The sequence below is a fragment of the Mus caroli genome, unplaced genomic scaffold (genome assembly GCF_978045245.1).
Source record: "Mus caroli unplaced genomic scaffold, Mus_caroli_1 scaffold_13, whole genome shotgun sequence".
NCBI lineage: Eukaryota > Metazoa > Chordata > Mammalia > Rodentia > Muridae > Mus > Mus caroli.
In genome coordinates this window covers 101,396,229-101,413,513 of record NW_028227268.1, presented here as the reverse complement: position 1 = coordinate 101,413,513, position 17,285 = coordinate 101,396,229, and the positions used below count along the sequence as shown (strand labels likewise).

Below are 17,285 nucleotides of genomic sequence, written 5' to 3'. Positions count from 1 at the left end.
GCAGTCTGAGACCAACTTCAGAATTGCCATGCTTTAGCAGACAGAGACAATTCTGGGGGTTGGGGGCACTACCAACAATTTATAATCAGAGTGACTTAGGAAGCATTGGTTTATAAAGGTTAAAAAATTAGATCATTTAGTTTAGTTTGCTTGAAACTTCTCTTTTTAAATGACCATGTAAATGTGCTGAATGTAGTTGGTGGAATGCTTGCCTTCCATGCTTGAAGCCTGTCTTAATACCCATCACTACACACACTGGGGACAGTGGCTCCTGGCTCTGATCCTAGCACTCAGGAAGTGAAGGTCGGAAGATCTGCACAGTGAGCTGGAGGGCAGCCTGAGGTACATACGTTTCTGTCTAAAGGAGAAGGGAAGAGGAAGATGGGGCCTGGGGGAGAGATAAAGATCTGTGTCCCAGTCTGAAAGGGGGCCTGCAATAAACATAAGGAAAAAAAAAAGTCCTAATATAAAAAGTGTATTTTTGGCTGGGGATGGCTGAGTCAGCCACTATACTGACCGAGCACCCTGGTAAAAACATTCGCACGATCTATGTGAAAACCTGTGCCTCTGTGGATAAGACCACAGGTTAATTACTAGAACTCACTGCCAGGCAGCCCAGAGTGGAGAGGGATCAAGAAAGACACCTGACACTGACCCCTGGCTTCCACATACTCAAAAACACATGTACAGACATCCACATATGCGTATACGCACCACACACAAAATGAAAAGTAAACAAAAGAAAAGCAAGTGCCATAATTTTATTGGCAGTTTTTGTTGTTCTACTTAAAAACGATCACACACACACCCTACTTTGTAACTGAGAGTTATCAGGGAATCAATACAAAAAATTTCAAGGGTAGGACTGTACACGATGTTACAGTCCCCTGTGAGAAGAAATACAGGTTTTATAAGAATTTTTATTTTAATTTTCTCAAAGAAGGGGCCCATTATTTAGTTCATACTAGCCTGGAACTGCTCTGTAGCCCAGGATGGTTTCGAACTCCTGATTCTCCTGCCTCAGAACACTGGTACTGTGTACCACCATGCCTTGGAGGTAGTAAATATAAGACCTAAGCAACAACACATCTGACAAAGCCATTTCTATTGTAACTAAAATATTTAAGGTTCTGAGTAGAAAATACGTAACTTGGCATATACAATATGCACTTTAGAATTATGCGCACATTGAATAGAGTACTGAAATATCCTTGACCTTCTGTTGGAGACAGGGCTTTCTACAGCCAAGGCAAGACTTTGAATTTTTGGTCCTCCTGCATCAGAGTCCCAAGAATTGGGACTACAGGAGTATATACATCCTAAACTTCATGGACAGTCTAGTGAGCATTATAGGCAATGGCATTTTTTTTAAAAGCTTTATTCATTTGTCATCTATCTATCTATCTATCTATCTATCTATCTATCTATCTATCTATCTATCTATCTATCTATGTGTATGCATGTGAGCCTGTATGGGTTAATGCATAGAACAGGAACACAATGTATCTGCAGAGGCCAGAGAACGATGTTAAGACTCGCTGGAACCAGAGTTATGGGTCGCTGTGAGCCACCACACATACTACACATAGGTGCTGGTCCTCTGGCAAGGAAAATGCTCTTAACTGATGAACCATTTTTCCATCCCTCGTACTGGTATTTTGATTTGAAAAGCTGACATTCCTTATCCTTCGACTTTAGAGTCGGGCTTACAATATTTTATTTCAAACTTTAAATATATAGTTTTTATATATTTTTATGACAAATGAGACTTTGCTTTTGTTCATGTATAACATCTTCAAATGTTCTATCAACACAAAATAAAATGACAGCATAGCCACTTACTAAATAAGTATCTCCCCAGCGCAGGTTCCGATGCACTTACCTGAACTGCTTTGTTGGAGTGGTCTGCATGATTTAAAGTGCTCTTGTCTGCATCTGGATCAGACTCTATCTGCCTCAGAGAAGCACATGGTTTTTTTGTGAAGTCTGTGTCTCTGTTATATCCAAGTTTAGAAGGAGAGGATACATTTGGCTTTGTGATAGCCAATTCACCATCCAATCTGCATTCTAAAGATCTCGAATTCTCCATTTTCCCTTGTTCCATATCACTACTGGCATGTACAGTCTGAAGCTTTTGCTCGTAAGCTGAGGGTGGAGACACATCCTTCTTTTTGTCACTGACATATAAGTCACTTAATTCCAAGTTCTCAGCTTTTAGTAGTCTCTTCTTGCCTAAGGAAGCCAGTGCTTGAGCTGAATCAGTACTAGAACTTAACCCAGGGTCATCAGACCCTGAAGTCCTTGCGGAGCTCTGCTGCGACTTTTGGGGCTCCGTGTCACTTTTAGTCCTACGGTAGTAAGGGGAGGCTGTGCTTGGACTAAGGTGGTCATCTGGAGTCTGGTGTTCACTTTCAGACTCTCCCACCCCACTGTCAGTTACGAACACAGAGTCATCCTGCGACAGCAGATCCACGGCCCCACGGGCAGGCTGGTGAGGTTCAGGCTCTCTCTTCAGATCGCTGAGCTCAGCATAGAATTTTTCTTGATCCACAGAACTGTTTGTGTCTGTCTCATAATTTCCAACTTTATATGTGCTCTTACTGCTGTTTTCCTCTATCTGAACCACATTTAGTTCTTGTCCGCTAAAATGTGCCCTTATTTGATAGAGATAAGTCATAACAGTCAGTTTGTCAGGGATTGCTAATAAAACCATATCAGAAGGTTCCAGTAAACGGGAAATTCCAATGCTGGCAAATCCATCGTAAGCCTTCAAAGAGAAGAAGGGACAAACAGACGGTACACTGAGCAGCTCAGTCATCTATCTTAAAGAGAGCATAATCTTAAAACTTTCTGTTATTGTAGGGCACATAAAATTACTGACACTATACCACAGGAAAAGAATGAAATTGCAAGAAAAACAATGAATAAAAAGGAGAGAAGACCTTATTACATAACAGTCATCTACAAGCACAAAACAAGCAAGAATGTGAGTTCAACAAAAATCTTAAGAGGAAAATTTTAAGATGAGAATTGGAGTATGAAGAAATGTTAGACTAATCCATCCCCAGCTTCTGTGGTCTCTGCCCACCCCTTTGCCATGGTCATGTAATCACAGCGAAGAAGCACTACTGGGCAAGCCCAGAGAACTAACTACTATCCTGCTTGTATAAAATGCAAACAAACATTAATATTAGAGGCGTAGAAACATTTTTAATATGACTTGGGGTTAATTTTCATAACGAGGATAGTGGCTTCATTTTTACTTCTGCTGTTTTGGAAAGAATGAAATGTTTTGAATACTGCAAGGTAGCTAAGACTGTGATGTTGATTGTATTATTTTGTTAGCATTTAAACGACTGTGGCACATCAGGTTTTTCTAGTTTTGAAGAACCAAAGCTGTTTCTCAATTTTCAGTTAATTATTACTGTCCTGAACTAACCCCTGAAACACACACTGTGTGACTAGGGAACATTCAGGCTCGGTCAGAAAGGAAGGGCTCTACACTACTGACTGCATTTAGATGTTAAAAATTTCTGTTCTTGACAACAACTTGCATCTAGAAGCACAATTTAATGTTTGTCTTAAAAGAAATGTTAGGAAGTTATTTAATCAGAAGAATTTTTGTGCTTTTATAGCAAATTTCTGCCTTTGAATTTAATCAGTATTCCTGTAGCTTTAACATGTGAAGAAGAAAATGAAAAATAAATTGTGCTATTAAGACCTATTCAACTTCCACAGAATGATGCTTTATAATACAGATTCTTCAAAATATCTGCTAGAGAGGTGGCTCAGTTGATGTACATGAATAGACTTGTTTGTTCTTTAACATGTTTTAGGAAAATTAAAGTCATTTTCTTCCTTGTGTGTCCTGACTACTTGATGGACAGACATCAATAGAGGACCATCAGGAAATGCACTGCAGGCAGTAGTTTAAACATTTCCTAATTATCTAAAATGCTGACACACTGCTTAAGATCAGGTGTCACAGGTAAATACCTGTTGCGTTGAGTTTTCTCGTGAGGAAAGTCCTGCTGGTGTTTTGCTTCACTAGCCATTCATTTTATGCATACTAATCGTACTTTAAAACAAAACAGGTTTCTTATAATATGAGGTAAAATTTTTGTCATAGAATTTATACAAGTTAACTTCTGCCATGGCCAATCATGAGCTGTGATTGTACATGAAGAAGGAGGAGAGTGTTTGTTTAAAGATACATATATGTATATAATATAAATATTATTTATTGTGTGTATACGGGGTTGGAGTATGTGGGTGGGGGGTGCATGGCTGCTGAGGTAGGTGCTGTGTGTGTGTGTGTGTGTGTGTGTGTGTGTATCTAAGGATAACTTGTGGGAGTTCATTCTCTTTCCATCAAGTGAGTGTTGGTGACAGAATTTAGGTGTCTGTTAGGGGCTTGGCAGCAGGCACCTTTCTCATGGAGTTAACTCATCAGCCAACTATCTTTTCAAAGAAAGTTACCTTATTTATTCCAAGCTGTTAACTTAGTCAAGGAAGAGTCACTGACAATCATATCAGAAGTAAAAGTGGAACGTAAAAGGAAGATTTTGTTTCCTGGGTACTCTAAGAGCATATGACAGCAGAAAAGGTTATCAGGGAGAGCCCTGTAATACAGGAAATAATCTATAGGTTGCAACTTAGTTCCTCAAAGTAGACACATTGCGATGAAACACTGCAACTATGTATGCTGACATGCACTGAATAGTGTACAAAGAGAATCAGTACTAAAACCCTCATTAAAAGTCAAGATTATCTGCCATAGCATATCTGTTTGATATTTGGGGGCTGAACCAGTATTTTATTTTATTTTGTTTTTTTGGTTTTTCTTTTCTTTTTTTTTTTTTTTTTTTTTTGAGACAGGGTTTCTCTCTATAGCCCTGGCTATTCTGGAACTCACTCTGTAGACCAGGCTGGTCTCGAACTCAGAAACCTGCCTGCCTCTGCCTCCCAAGTGCTGGGATTAAAGGCATGCGCCACCACTGCCTGGTGGGGTTGAACCATTATTAAGCCATGCTAACTAAACACTTATTTAGCTGTATCACTAGTTTCAAGAAACCATGCAAATGGATAATTCTTCCTCATGCAATAATTAGAGAAACATATGTAAGTCCATGTTGCTTAAACCTTAATGAGATTCTCGCTCTATATTTAAAAATACATCCAGAATAACAAAGGAAAGCTCTACTTAAAGAACAATCATCACTTAATTGGTCGGGCCTTGCTATGTTGCTCAGGCTGTTCCAAAACTCATGAGCTCAAGAGTTTTCCTGCCTTACAGGTGTAACACAACTGACTGGCAATTAGCAGTTCATTTCCTAATGCTGATATCTGCATTTATACTAGTCTGTCACTTCAGTCAAATGCAAGGAAATGAAGATAAAGATATGTTAACTCTATGGATATAGTTTAATAGATGAGAAAAAAGGCATTTCACTTAATAAGCATGGACTTTCTAAAATTATGTAAGAAGTAATTCATGAGAATCACTTCCTTTTGTAGAAAGCATACTACAAAATGCTGGGGATTGAACACAGAACCTTCAAGTTCTTTCACTCAGTGAAATTCCTAGCTCCTAAAAGGTAATCTCTGAGAAATAGGTACTATGCCTTTCAGGTGGCATAGAAGGGATAGGGGAGAGGGGATAGGGGAGAAAGGAGACTTTTAAGTCTACAACTCACATCATGGAAAATATGGCTTTGATTTAAATTCTTAATTAAACTTCTACCAAGACTATAATACTTTAAAAAGCGATAGTTCCATCTAATTTAATAATTTAAAGTATATTAAAAATTTTTGTCTCCAACAGAGATTATTTCCCACCTTGCTCTTTGGGGTCCTTTGTCATTGGATTCCCTCCTGAGAGTAATATTTTATAGCTATAATGCGCACAATAGTAGAAAGAGGTAGTTATACTAAAATTACAACTGTTAAAATATAAAACTGAATTTGGGAAACAGTAAAATATGTTTTAATGAACATATTAATTAATGTATGTGTGAATATAGACACATATGCACACATAATCTTAAGTAGCCCAGGCTGACCAAGGACCTTGAATTAACCCTCCTGCTCTCAGCTCCCAAGTGCTATGCTACCATATCCAGTCAATAATTAATAATTCGAAGGACCCCTAAACTGTCTTTTTTATAGATCTTCAACAATTGGAGTAAGATATGAAGGTTCATAACAAAGTTTCATAACAAAGTCTTTATTATAAAGTTAAAAAAGAAGCATTGTTTATCGTTACTTTGCATTCACTTACAAGCCTATGTATTCTCTTTTGCTCACCCGATAGATTCCTGCTTTTATCTCCTAAAATATTTTTCTAAAGTTACATAATAGTCACAAACGCTTTGGGTATATTCTTCATAAGCTAAATGTTGCACTAAAAGCGATATGGTTTAAGAAATTCTTAACAGTTAATGATATCTGCCTCATGTTTATGATCTTTAAAGTCCATGCAAACCGTAGTAAGCTATGCACCCTACTTAACCTGCACCCATCAGTTCACCTTTGCACGCTGCAGTTACGATCTCACCCCACACCATTGCCTTTCTCGATTAATAGAAAGATGCAGTGAAGCCAAAACTGAAACTTCACTTTCTCCTGCATTTCTTACCTTTTTGTTGTTTTCTTTAATATCTTGAGGATTCAGAGACTTGTAGTCGCTGAGGGAAAAAAAATGGCAGAGCGGGTAAATGTAATACTTGATACAAATAAATTTTTGTAAGATAAACTGAATCTAAAGATTTGATATTCAATAATATCCAAGGTCAACTAGTAATTTCACAGCAGTTCAATAAACAAAAGTAATAGTGTAGAAAATTAAGGAAACAAGCAGACAAACGGTGATTACATGTTGTATTGCTTAAAACTTTCCCTTTAAAAGAGAAGTTAAGCCAAGTAAGAGAGACGAGCTCTTACAAAGACATTTACCATTAGAGAACCCCTTATTATCAATATACGACGGGCTGCTGGGTTATTTGTCTCTCTTTTGAACACTAATAAAAGTTTCATAATAATGTCAGTTTTTAATAAAATTAAAGAGAAAAATCATGTTTTTAAAGGAAAACCTGCTCTTAGGTACTGAGAAAAATGTTGGCATCCTGGCATATACTTGTCTCAAAAAAGGCAAGTTTTATAGTTCAAAAACAAAGACAGTCAAGTATTTTAGAATGCATGCTAAGAAATTATTCTGTGTCCTTCTAAGAATGCCAGTCATTTACAAATATTTATGACACTTCTACTTACATTAAGTCTGGTCTAAAGTGGTGTAAAATTGCACAGAATGATAAGCCATTCCTCCACGATGTGGTAAAGTTGGTGATTTTCACGCCCCGGTAGTTTTTTGTAACTTCTCTGCACCATGCAAGCAGCGACTGACTAGCGTTTGGCTTTTGCCCCAGAACAGGACTTGGTATCGGGCTTGGCTAGAATATAAGAAAGAAATAAAAAGGGTGGGAAGGGAACACTAAAAGAAGCTAATGGAAGATAAAAAAAAAATAACATTAATTGACCTAGCTAAATCATTGGAAACCTTTGATGTCAGTTTGGTCCTTCAACACTGTCAATCCATGACAACGGTTGCCTCCAAGACGGAGACATAAATCTTAAGTTATTATCTTCTTTTCGCCCATGGCGTCTGCCTGACAAGCAGATAAGCAACACTTTAAACTTTTGGGAAGAAGAAGTCATGAGTGTCCTCGGTGGAAACATCATGTTAAAGTATTTGAATACTTAAGGCTGAATAGCTGTGCAACTTACATACTGAAGAAGGTTTCCTAGATGCAACCATAAACCAACAAGATTGGATAAAAATAACGCATTGCCATCTAACTGCAGCATAAACTGTGGCATTGCAACTACTCTCAGGTATTGAGGATGAGTCTGGCGGAGAGATCTGCCCTCGTAAGTGTAAAACCCAGCACAACACAGTGGTAGTCAGAGTCAAACACTCTTCCTATATACATTTAACAACAATACAGTTTTAATTATTAGCCACGGGACAGTAACCCACAACAGTATGTATTTTGGATATACTCTAAATATTTCTTAATTATTTTTGAGAGCGATCTTTGAATAGTAGAGTTCATTGTATGTGTCTATATCTTAGGCACATGCTTCCCCTTATCCATATACTAAACAGGATAACCATGGTAGCAGAACTAAGACTATATAGTAAGATTTTAATTTTTGTTACTTTCAAAATCATGCCATTTGTTTTTACTGAATAACTACAATTTTTTTTTTGGATAATTGTGAAGGCTGATACAACCGAAAACTGTAAGAATCCTACTTAATATTTTTGGACTAATTCTTTTAATCAAAATTGTTAGCTAGGAAAATAAAAGAGCCATGTAGAGTAAGATGAGAGAATGGCCATTTGTCCTGACATCATTTAAGTTTAGCCAATGATCCATTCCTACAATAATGCTAGGCAGCTTGATGATGCCCCACTTGACAATAGCAGGTCAGTGCCAAAACTATTAAAATAATCAACTAGGAATCATCAAATATGTAATTTCTTATTTCTATTATCAGATTAGAAGGCATTATATAAATAATAACAACCTGGCAAAGCTGTGTTCTTTAAATAATCACCTCTACAAATCAAATTCTAAACAGTTCATTAACTGTAAAAACCAACATATTCAGGGCTGGTGAAACAGTTCAATGCACAAAGGCCCGTGCTGCCAAGTCTTCTGACCTGAGTTCAATTCCTGGGATCCACAAGGCAGGAGGAAAGAACAGACTTGTGCAAGTTATCTTACCTCCACATCACAAACATGCATACGTGCACACACATACATCAAAGTGTAATAAACAAACAAATTTGGATTAATTTGACCTAATGTAAAGAGGTACATAAAACTGACTTCCAGATATAGAACATTTACTTTTAATAACTCATTTAACTCTCAACCTAATACATAAAAATGAAGTAAATGGCCCATTGTGACCTTTAATCCCTTTGGTCACTTACAGTGATTCAGATTGACTTAGAGGGCTATGGACGTGGGAATCCATGAATTAGGCATATTTTCTAAATTCTGTGTTATTTATTTTCCTGTCATTCAAATAATTACCTGTTATAATATTCTATATAAAATTGTTAAAGCATAGAAACATTTGAGACTAGGTTATATGGCAGGTAGATGATCTGCAATTATAACAATTCATTTGAAACATGCCATTGCAATTATGACTACATATCCCTATCTCTAAAAAGGTCTAATATAAGAAGGCTAGACAAGCTAAGCTAAAATTTGTATTTGTTCTGACCAGAACCCTGTGTTAAAAAGAACAATTCTCTTTCCACAAAAAGAAGTCATAAGCAATGGAGAAAACTGGTAAAATTACAAGCCCCATAAATGGCCATTTAGTTTGCTGAAAAACACCATTAGCAGATCTACTAAATGGATTATCAAGCTGTTGCCCTTTTATCTAATATTCTGCAGAGGGTCATAAAAATTAGCAAATTATTTTGAAAATGTTGACATGTAGCTGGAGGAGACAGCTATTTCTTGTTATAGCTATCAGGTGAGTTATTGGACCCTGCTTTAATTTCCTCATCTGTAAATGGCAACTACAATGGTAACTATAAACAGGAAGACATGGACATACAGTGCTGTAGTAGCAAGACCTCCTCCTCTCTCCCTCTTGCCTACCACTCTTCCCTTGATCACTTTCAGTGATAACTCATCTTTGGTTGTTCCTTACTTCAGTTGTGTTCTGACCTTTGAAGACACTATTCCACTTGCCTGGTTCTCTCAGATATTTGAACAGTAACCTTCAATTTCAACCTTCTGTCTGGCGCTGTCCTAACAAAACAGCCCAGGTCCATCCAACCCCAACACAGCACTCCTGACTCCTCCCACCTTGCTCTATTTTCCCACAATATCTATCCTTTGTAGTTGGTATGTGTTAGACTTACTAGTTATTATCTGCCTGTACTAAAAAGAACTCTGTTAAGTCAAGACTTTCAATCTGCCTTGTCTACTGGCCTATCTTAGGTTTCCAGATTAATTCCTGAAGCACAGAAAACAATCAGTAAATACTGTTAATTAAAACAAAACACTTAACGTTAGATATGGTAGACCAGTAAGTGGTAACTACAATTATCATGCTGTGACCCTGCACCACCAGGACCACATATTATCTATATCACCAGCACTATGTGTCATTACCAGCATCATTCTGCCACCATGCACCATCACATACCACAGCCCCATACTGTCACCATTTAGTTTCAGCACCACACTATCAACCAAGAATCATCAGCACAGAGTCCTACTTTTGTTTTTTTGAGACTCCTTTCTAATTTCAAATTTGTTTAAGAAAATAAATTGATACTTTAAAATAAAGTGATATCTTTTTCTAAACAAAGCTTTACCTAATGAATATTATTTGTATCTTGATATTCTGTGTATGAAACAAGGTTCATGCAAGCTTAAAAATGACTAATTTATGTTTTCTAAAGAAAGGATATCAAAATCTATCCATCAAATATAGACGTTAAGGGCTAAGGATGGTGGTGCACATCTTTAATCCCAGTACTCGGAGGCTGAGAGGGAGGCAGAGGCAGGCAGATCTCTGTGAGTTCAAAATTGAACTCTATATAGTGTGTTCCAGGACAGTCAGGATGACATAGAGAGACCCAGTCTCTCAAAAAAAAAAAAAAAAAGATTATGAAATAACTTTCAAATATAATTTTAATATCACAATCTAGTAGATTACTGTTAAAAATAAGGTTGCTGAATTATTCTTCCTAACAATAGCAACCGTATCTCATTCAGAAAACCTAAATAACTCACTGGAAAAATTTCTACATTTTAGTAGCTTTGAGAACCTGTAGTTCCATTTCCTACTGCTCTATGGTTGTGTGTGGTTTCTCTGTCTTGTGAGATCTCCTTCGTCCATGGGCACAGCCACACACTCCTTTGGTATTTCTCCCATAGTTCTCCTTCTATCATCCATCCTCACTCTCAGGCTCCAGCTCTCACTTCCACACACATGATTCCCACATACACAAATATGGTTCCAACTCTCTCAAGATGACATTTCCAGCTGGCTGTCCTTCCTGCCATATAAAATTTGAACTCAATATGTTTAAAATTGTGAATTTCCTTATAACCTGATTCTTTTTATTGTGTTTGAAAATAATACTGTTATTGTCCCAACTTTATGGATTTCAGCCTCAGAATCATTTTTAAATTCTTCTTTTATATGCCACTTACTAGTTAATGCATGGGAATGTATCTATCCTTGTTATGGCTGTAATTTTTTTGTAATTTTATTATCTATCTCCTTTTGCCGAGGTTATTGCCTCAGTCTTCCTTGTTGCCAATTCCTCCTTTCCTGATCCATTATCAAAGCATGGTGTTCTTACAACACATCTAATATCCCTGCTGGTTGTCAGCACATAAAAAATATCACATTTCTGTACACTAAAACCCAAATCATGCTAAATGTGTTTACTAGCATAATTCACCAATCTAACTCATCCTATGCTTGCTGCCGAAACCCTAGCTTCCCCATCTCCAGAGTGTCCATACAGATTGTCACTCCTGCCACACATACAACTGTGGCACCACCACATTCTTCTTTCAAGAATCAATTTAAGTGCCATCTGACAAAATCTCATCTTAATTCCCAATCAGAAGGCAGGAGCCACTTTCAATATTCTCTTGATGTTCTGAGTCTCCTACATGAGACATGGAAATTTTCTTTGATTATACTATATTCTATAGAGCATATTCTTACAGTGCTCACAGAATACATGCTGAGTATCAAAGTACCATATACAAACTTTACATATGCCTTTAAGATAGCAATGGCTGTTTCTAAAACACAGTCAAAGAAACTCGGGCTACAAAGGTAGAAGTAGATGTATCTATACCAGAGTATTTCCATACCAACTGAGACTGCTCTCAATATACATTTCACATTCAAAGGTAATACAGCTTTAAGAACTCAGTATATATTGTACATTTCTTGAAACTAGCATTACCAAAACAAACCAACAAACAACCCAAAGGCAACTGTTCAAAACAAGTTAAAACTCAGGAGTTCCTAGAAAAACCCCTTTGTCCATTCTGCTGGACTTTTAGATTTTGGACTAGAACTAGAATAAGAACTAATTAAGCCCAGTTCAGTAAGATATGTGCTATTATTGCTAAAACTGATGGGTATTTTGGTCTTTACATTAGGATTCTTGGAGACTTTCCTCAATTATTGCAAATCATGCTTAAAGAACATTGGCTAGATCTGATTTTAGCATTTGGTAAGTCAAGAATAGCAGCAATGGTGAGAACAAGAACATCTGCATCTGCATTATTCCTGTATCTCTGTCCCCATCCCCTTCCTCCCTCTCTGGCTTTCCCAAGGTGACATCATTCATCTCCCTCCTCTCCTTTCCCATCCTCCCCTCCTGTCTCTAAACAAGTGCTCTGCATTCCAGCCTCTGGCCTCATTAATTATTAGAGTAGGGCCTCGAACTCTTTATTCTCCTGCCTTATCAGAGTGCTAGAATTACAGGCTGTGGTTAGAGCAGTGTAGGCATGCTAGAGAGTGAACCCAAAGAACCATGTGTGTGAGGCTCTAAGCTACACCCCAGGACTTCTCTCTTATAGTAAAAGATCTATTCTGATGGAGTATTATAATGGTGCTAGTAATTTTTAGGTTTTTATGCTCAGATTAAAACAATACTGAGAACTCTCAGCTATGTTAATTTTTTTTTTTTTTTGAGACAGGGTTTCTCTGTGTAGCCCTGGCTGTCCTGGAACTCACTCTGTAGACCAGGCTGGCCTCGAACTCAGAAATCCACCTGCCTCTGCCTCCCGAGTGCTGGGATTAAAGGCGTGCGCTACCACCGCCCAGCACAATAACACTTTGTAAGAGCAGAAAAATATTAGAAAAGGTTTTAAAAAGCTATCCGACAATTATTCCGAAGCACAGCAGTGGAATAATGCCAAGTCAGACAGTAAATCAGTCTTGGTATCATCTCTATAAAGGTTACCTCAGAGTGAGCCTGCGCTACTGGATGCTAAGAGGACTCTTACAGCAAGAGTAGGAGCACGACTGCCTCCAAGGTAATATGAGCAAAATGTACACTGAGTGCAAAAGTAATGGAAGGAAATAGGAGTTAGATTCACTTACCATCCAGCTTAACTGAGAAAAGGAAAGACCCATCAGGGGTATGGACTGTAGTCACAGATCAGAAACTCAGTTTTGTTGAGAAACTTCATTTATCTCCTCAGAGAGAAAGGGTTAAACACACTGACACTTTCTTAATGAAGAAACCATCAAATTTATCCAATATATTTACAATTTCCATGGGAAATACATTAGATAAATCTGAACTATTATGTGTTACAAGGGGACAGTACTTAGTCTACACACACACCTGACAGCCTATGAATAAACTCTAAATGAAAATTAGAAACAAATGCCCAGCATCCTATGCTTAGAATATGTTATATACAATCAGGACCTTGAAAACCTGTGGACAGGACATTAGAGCACCGTATACTCTATAAGCCTCAATGGATTCTATAAGCCTCAAGAGGATTCATTAACTTAACCGACAATAATTTTGTATTTATAGCACTTGACACTATGATGCAAAAGAAAGTTTTCTGTCCTTAACTTTAAACCTGGTGCTGAGCAACTACGTCTATCTTTCCCGGATAAAAGGCCTTACGATCAAAATATAGGAAAAATTCTTAAAACAGTAAGGGAAATAAGGTCAACCAATATAATGATGGACAAAAAATGAAAGAGTACTTTCAACTTTTTACTTGACTATAAAATGAAGTCTAAGTATCTAGAGAATATGAACCTTTGTCTAGTCACCTGAGTATTCAGAAAACTGCACACGGTACTAACACATGTTTTCCCTAGACAGGCTGACATTTTAATAGATATTTTCATTGAAATGATACTAGCAAGATTAAAACTATTAACAGGCAAGGCTATGGGAGAGAAAAGTTTTCATTCAGAGTTGATGAGAAACTCTGGTAAGATTTATTCCGTTAAAATTTGAAGACATGGGCATCCTATGCCCCAAGCATCCTAGGTTTACGGAAACACATGCTTGGTAAGCAAGACAACACGCGTGTACACAAATATTCACGATAGCGCTGCTCATAACTTTCCCGATATGAAACAACCACCAACAACAGCTAGGCATCACCTAGAATACAGGACAAGAATCGACTTCAGATTTGCATTTTAAAAAAACCCACTAGTGATACTAACATTTTAACAACTTCTGGAACATCTACTTGAATTCTCCAGTAAACAGTGCACAGTATAATAAAGGCACATGGCCACACTCAGTTATTACAAGAATACAATAACTACTTTCTTTTAGGCCAGATAGCAGACTCTGGAAAAATGGGAGACAAAAGTGTCACCCCTTTAACTAAATATTTGGTTTGGAAGATACAGTTATGCTACAAAAATATAGTATTTATGTAAGCAGTAAAAGAAGAGCCATCGTTAGCTTCTGCTAAGAGCTTCTTTCTAAGAGTTTCACAGCCTTCGGTTCTCAGATTTAGGCTTTGTCTCGTAGGGACAGTATGTTTTCCAAAAGTATTTGTTGAAAAGATGGCTCTTCTCTCCAAGGCCACTGAACAGCTTGATGCCCTTGTGAAAAGGACTAACATCCCACTATGTAAAGTGCTCATTTCTGGTATACATCGCTTTACTTAAAAAAAAAAAAGCCAACCATATTTTTGATTACTAAGACTATTGGAATAATTTTGGAAATTAGATATTAAGTGTTTGCTTTTAGCAGGGTGTTTTGAAAAAGTTATTGCAGGTCCTCTGGAACTACATTTGACTATTAAGATGGCGTGTTTTCTATTTTTGGAGAAAATGTAAATGGAATTTTAATGATTGCATTAGATCTGTAGATTTCTAGTTACATCTTAGATATAACAATAGTTTTCAAAAGCATGGACATGGGATATCTTTCCAGTCTGTAACTCCTTAATTCCTTTCAAAGTGCTTTCTAGTTTTTAGTTGGGTGGTCTTCCATCTTTTTGGTTAATTTATTAATTGTTTTTTCTCCTTCTTTTTGGACATGGGTCTTAGGAAGCCCCACGCCGACCTTGAACTTGAGCTGACAATAATCTTGAACACCTGACCCTCCTTACCTCTATTTCTAAAGTGCTGGAACTATGGGCATATGCTGTCACACTCAGGGGCGTGACATGCTGTGGTTAAACCTTGAGCTCCCGACCGAGGTGAGCATCCTACCCTCTGAGACATACCCATGACCTCTGAGACAGTCACAGCTAAATTTATTTCTAACCATTTAGCTCTTTTTGATACTACTGTTTAGAGAATTACTCTCTTAATTTTTCTTTCTGATTGTTCAATGTTAGTATTCAGAAATGCAAATGACTTGTTATTGTTGACGATTTTACTGAAATTATTGATTTTAAGTGTGTGTGTATGTAATATTTAGGGTTTGGTATATATATATATATATATATATATATATATATATATATATATATATATATATGAGCCCATCAATTCAAACAAAGCTAATCTTACAACATCCTTTTTGATTTTGGTCATTTCCTTTTTCTTGTGTAATTGCACTGGCCAGGATTTCAGGTTCTTAGTGAGAAAGACAAGTTCCAAGAGTGGCCATCCTTGCCATTTTGTGACTACAAAAGAAAAGTCCTTTTTATCTATGCAATGTGATGCTATCTCTGAGCTTCTCATAATGTGGCTGTCATTATCTCTGGGAAGTTTATTTTGAACCCATATCTTTTGAACATTCTTATAAAAGGGAACATGTCTTGTCAAATGTCATTCATGCATTATTTCGGTTGGCCATCTTAAGTCCTACAATGTGTCAATTGAAAAGTGAACATTGACCCATTTCTTCTGTTGAGTTCCAGCAAATTCCTCCTTGGCACGGTGCACAGGCCTTTAAAATGTTGCACAATTTGGTTCTGTAATATTTGTGCTGAAGATTTTTACATCATTTGAAAAAAAAAAAGCAATACTGATCTAAAGTTTTGATTTTGTGGTTAATAGAGTAATGCTGACCTCACAGAATGAGTTAGGGAGTACGTTCCCTCACATTTTAGAAAATTTGGAGGAAAAAAGGGGTTACTTCTTGGGATGCTTGGTAAAATGGCTGTGAAACTGTCTTAGTTGTTAGGAAGCGTTCTCCCCTCAACGCCCCCATCCCACCCATGGTCTCATTGCATTTCATGGACCGTCCTCAGAGTCAATATTCTTGGCCTCTATTTCAGAATGTTGGGGCCATAGACAAAAGCATGAGCCACCACACTCAGTAAATTGGGAGATGTTTTATTACTGGTTCAATTTCTTTTTAAAAACTTGTTTCAGATCTATTCACATTTTCTACAGCATGGATTAGCTGCTGTTCCTAGACACTTGTCTGTCTAAGCTGTGCAATCTGTTGATAATGACTGTTCACAGGACTCTCTTGTAATTCTTTAAATGTCTACTAAATGGGTAGCAAAGCCCATTTTTACTTCTGATTTTAGTAAATTGAACCTTCTCTGCCCAACCCACATCCATATTTGACAGACCTGTGAAAAAAGTCAAGCAAAACAGAAAGAATAAAATGTATGAAGGTTTCTGTGGAGACAACAGTAATTTTTAATAACAGGTTTTCAAGTAACCAAGTGTCAAGTTTTGCTCCTGCATATATGTGGATGAGGATACAGACCTTTTCCACTATAATCTGGCTCTGTAACTTCATAAATCATTATTTAAGTATAACATGAAGTTAAAAAAGTTTGCCCATGCTGTTGATGTATTGAAAAAGTCAACTGTAAGTTGGGCTTGTTCCCTACGGTGTGTTGCTACTCTTCAGCTCACCGTTGTTCTGAGCTGTATTCCCTTTGGCTTTGGGATTATTTCTTCCTTTTCTACTTCCTTAAGGTACAAAGTTAGCTGTGGTTTAAATTCTTGTAAACACTATTTTGCATGTATATGTGTGTGTTGTGCATGTTTACATGTGTATAGCTGTACAAGCACGATGCATGTGTGCTCACACATAGGAGAGGCCAGAGGTTGACGTCGAGTGTTGTCTTCAACCTTATATATTGAGACAGGCTCTCTCATTTGAACCCAGAGTTCAAAGACTCAGCCAGTCTTTGCTCCTCTTAACCACCATCAGCACTTTTTCCTCCTAACTTTATGGACTTTCTTTAAACCCATGAAGTCCACTCAGTGATACCAGTCTGTGCGTAGGTAGAGGGTCATCACTG

General features: G+C 37.3%; 1 protein-coding gene across 12 annotated transcripts in view; it reads right to left on the bottom strand.

Moving 5' to 3' along the window:
- Ehbp1 (EH domain binding protein 1) overlaps window positions 1-17,285 on the bottom strand; it is a 297,197-nt gene that overhangs the window by 88,470 nt on the left and 191,442 nt on the right. For all 12 annotated transcript variants that reach the window (XM_085829085.1, XM_029483503.2, XM_029483502.2 and 9 more), the window contains 3 exons: window positions 7,270-7,448; window positions 6,638-6,686; window positions 1,883-2,767 (listed from right to left, as the gene is read on the bottom strand). In XM_085829085.1, the coding sequence (XP_085685211.1) occupies window positions 1,883-2,767; window positions 6,638-6,686; window positions 7,270-7,448 (1,113 nt within the window). The remainder of the gene's footprint in view (window positions 1-1,882; window positions 2,768-6,637; window positions 6,687-7,269; window positions 7,449-17,285) is intronic.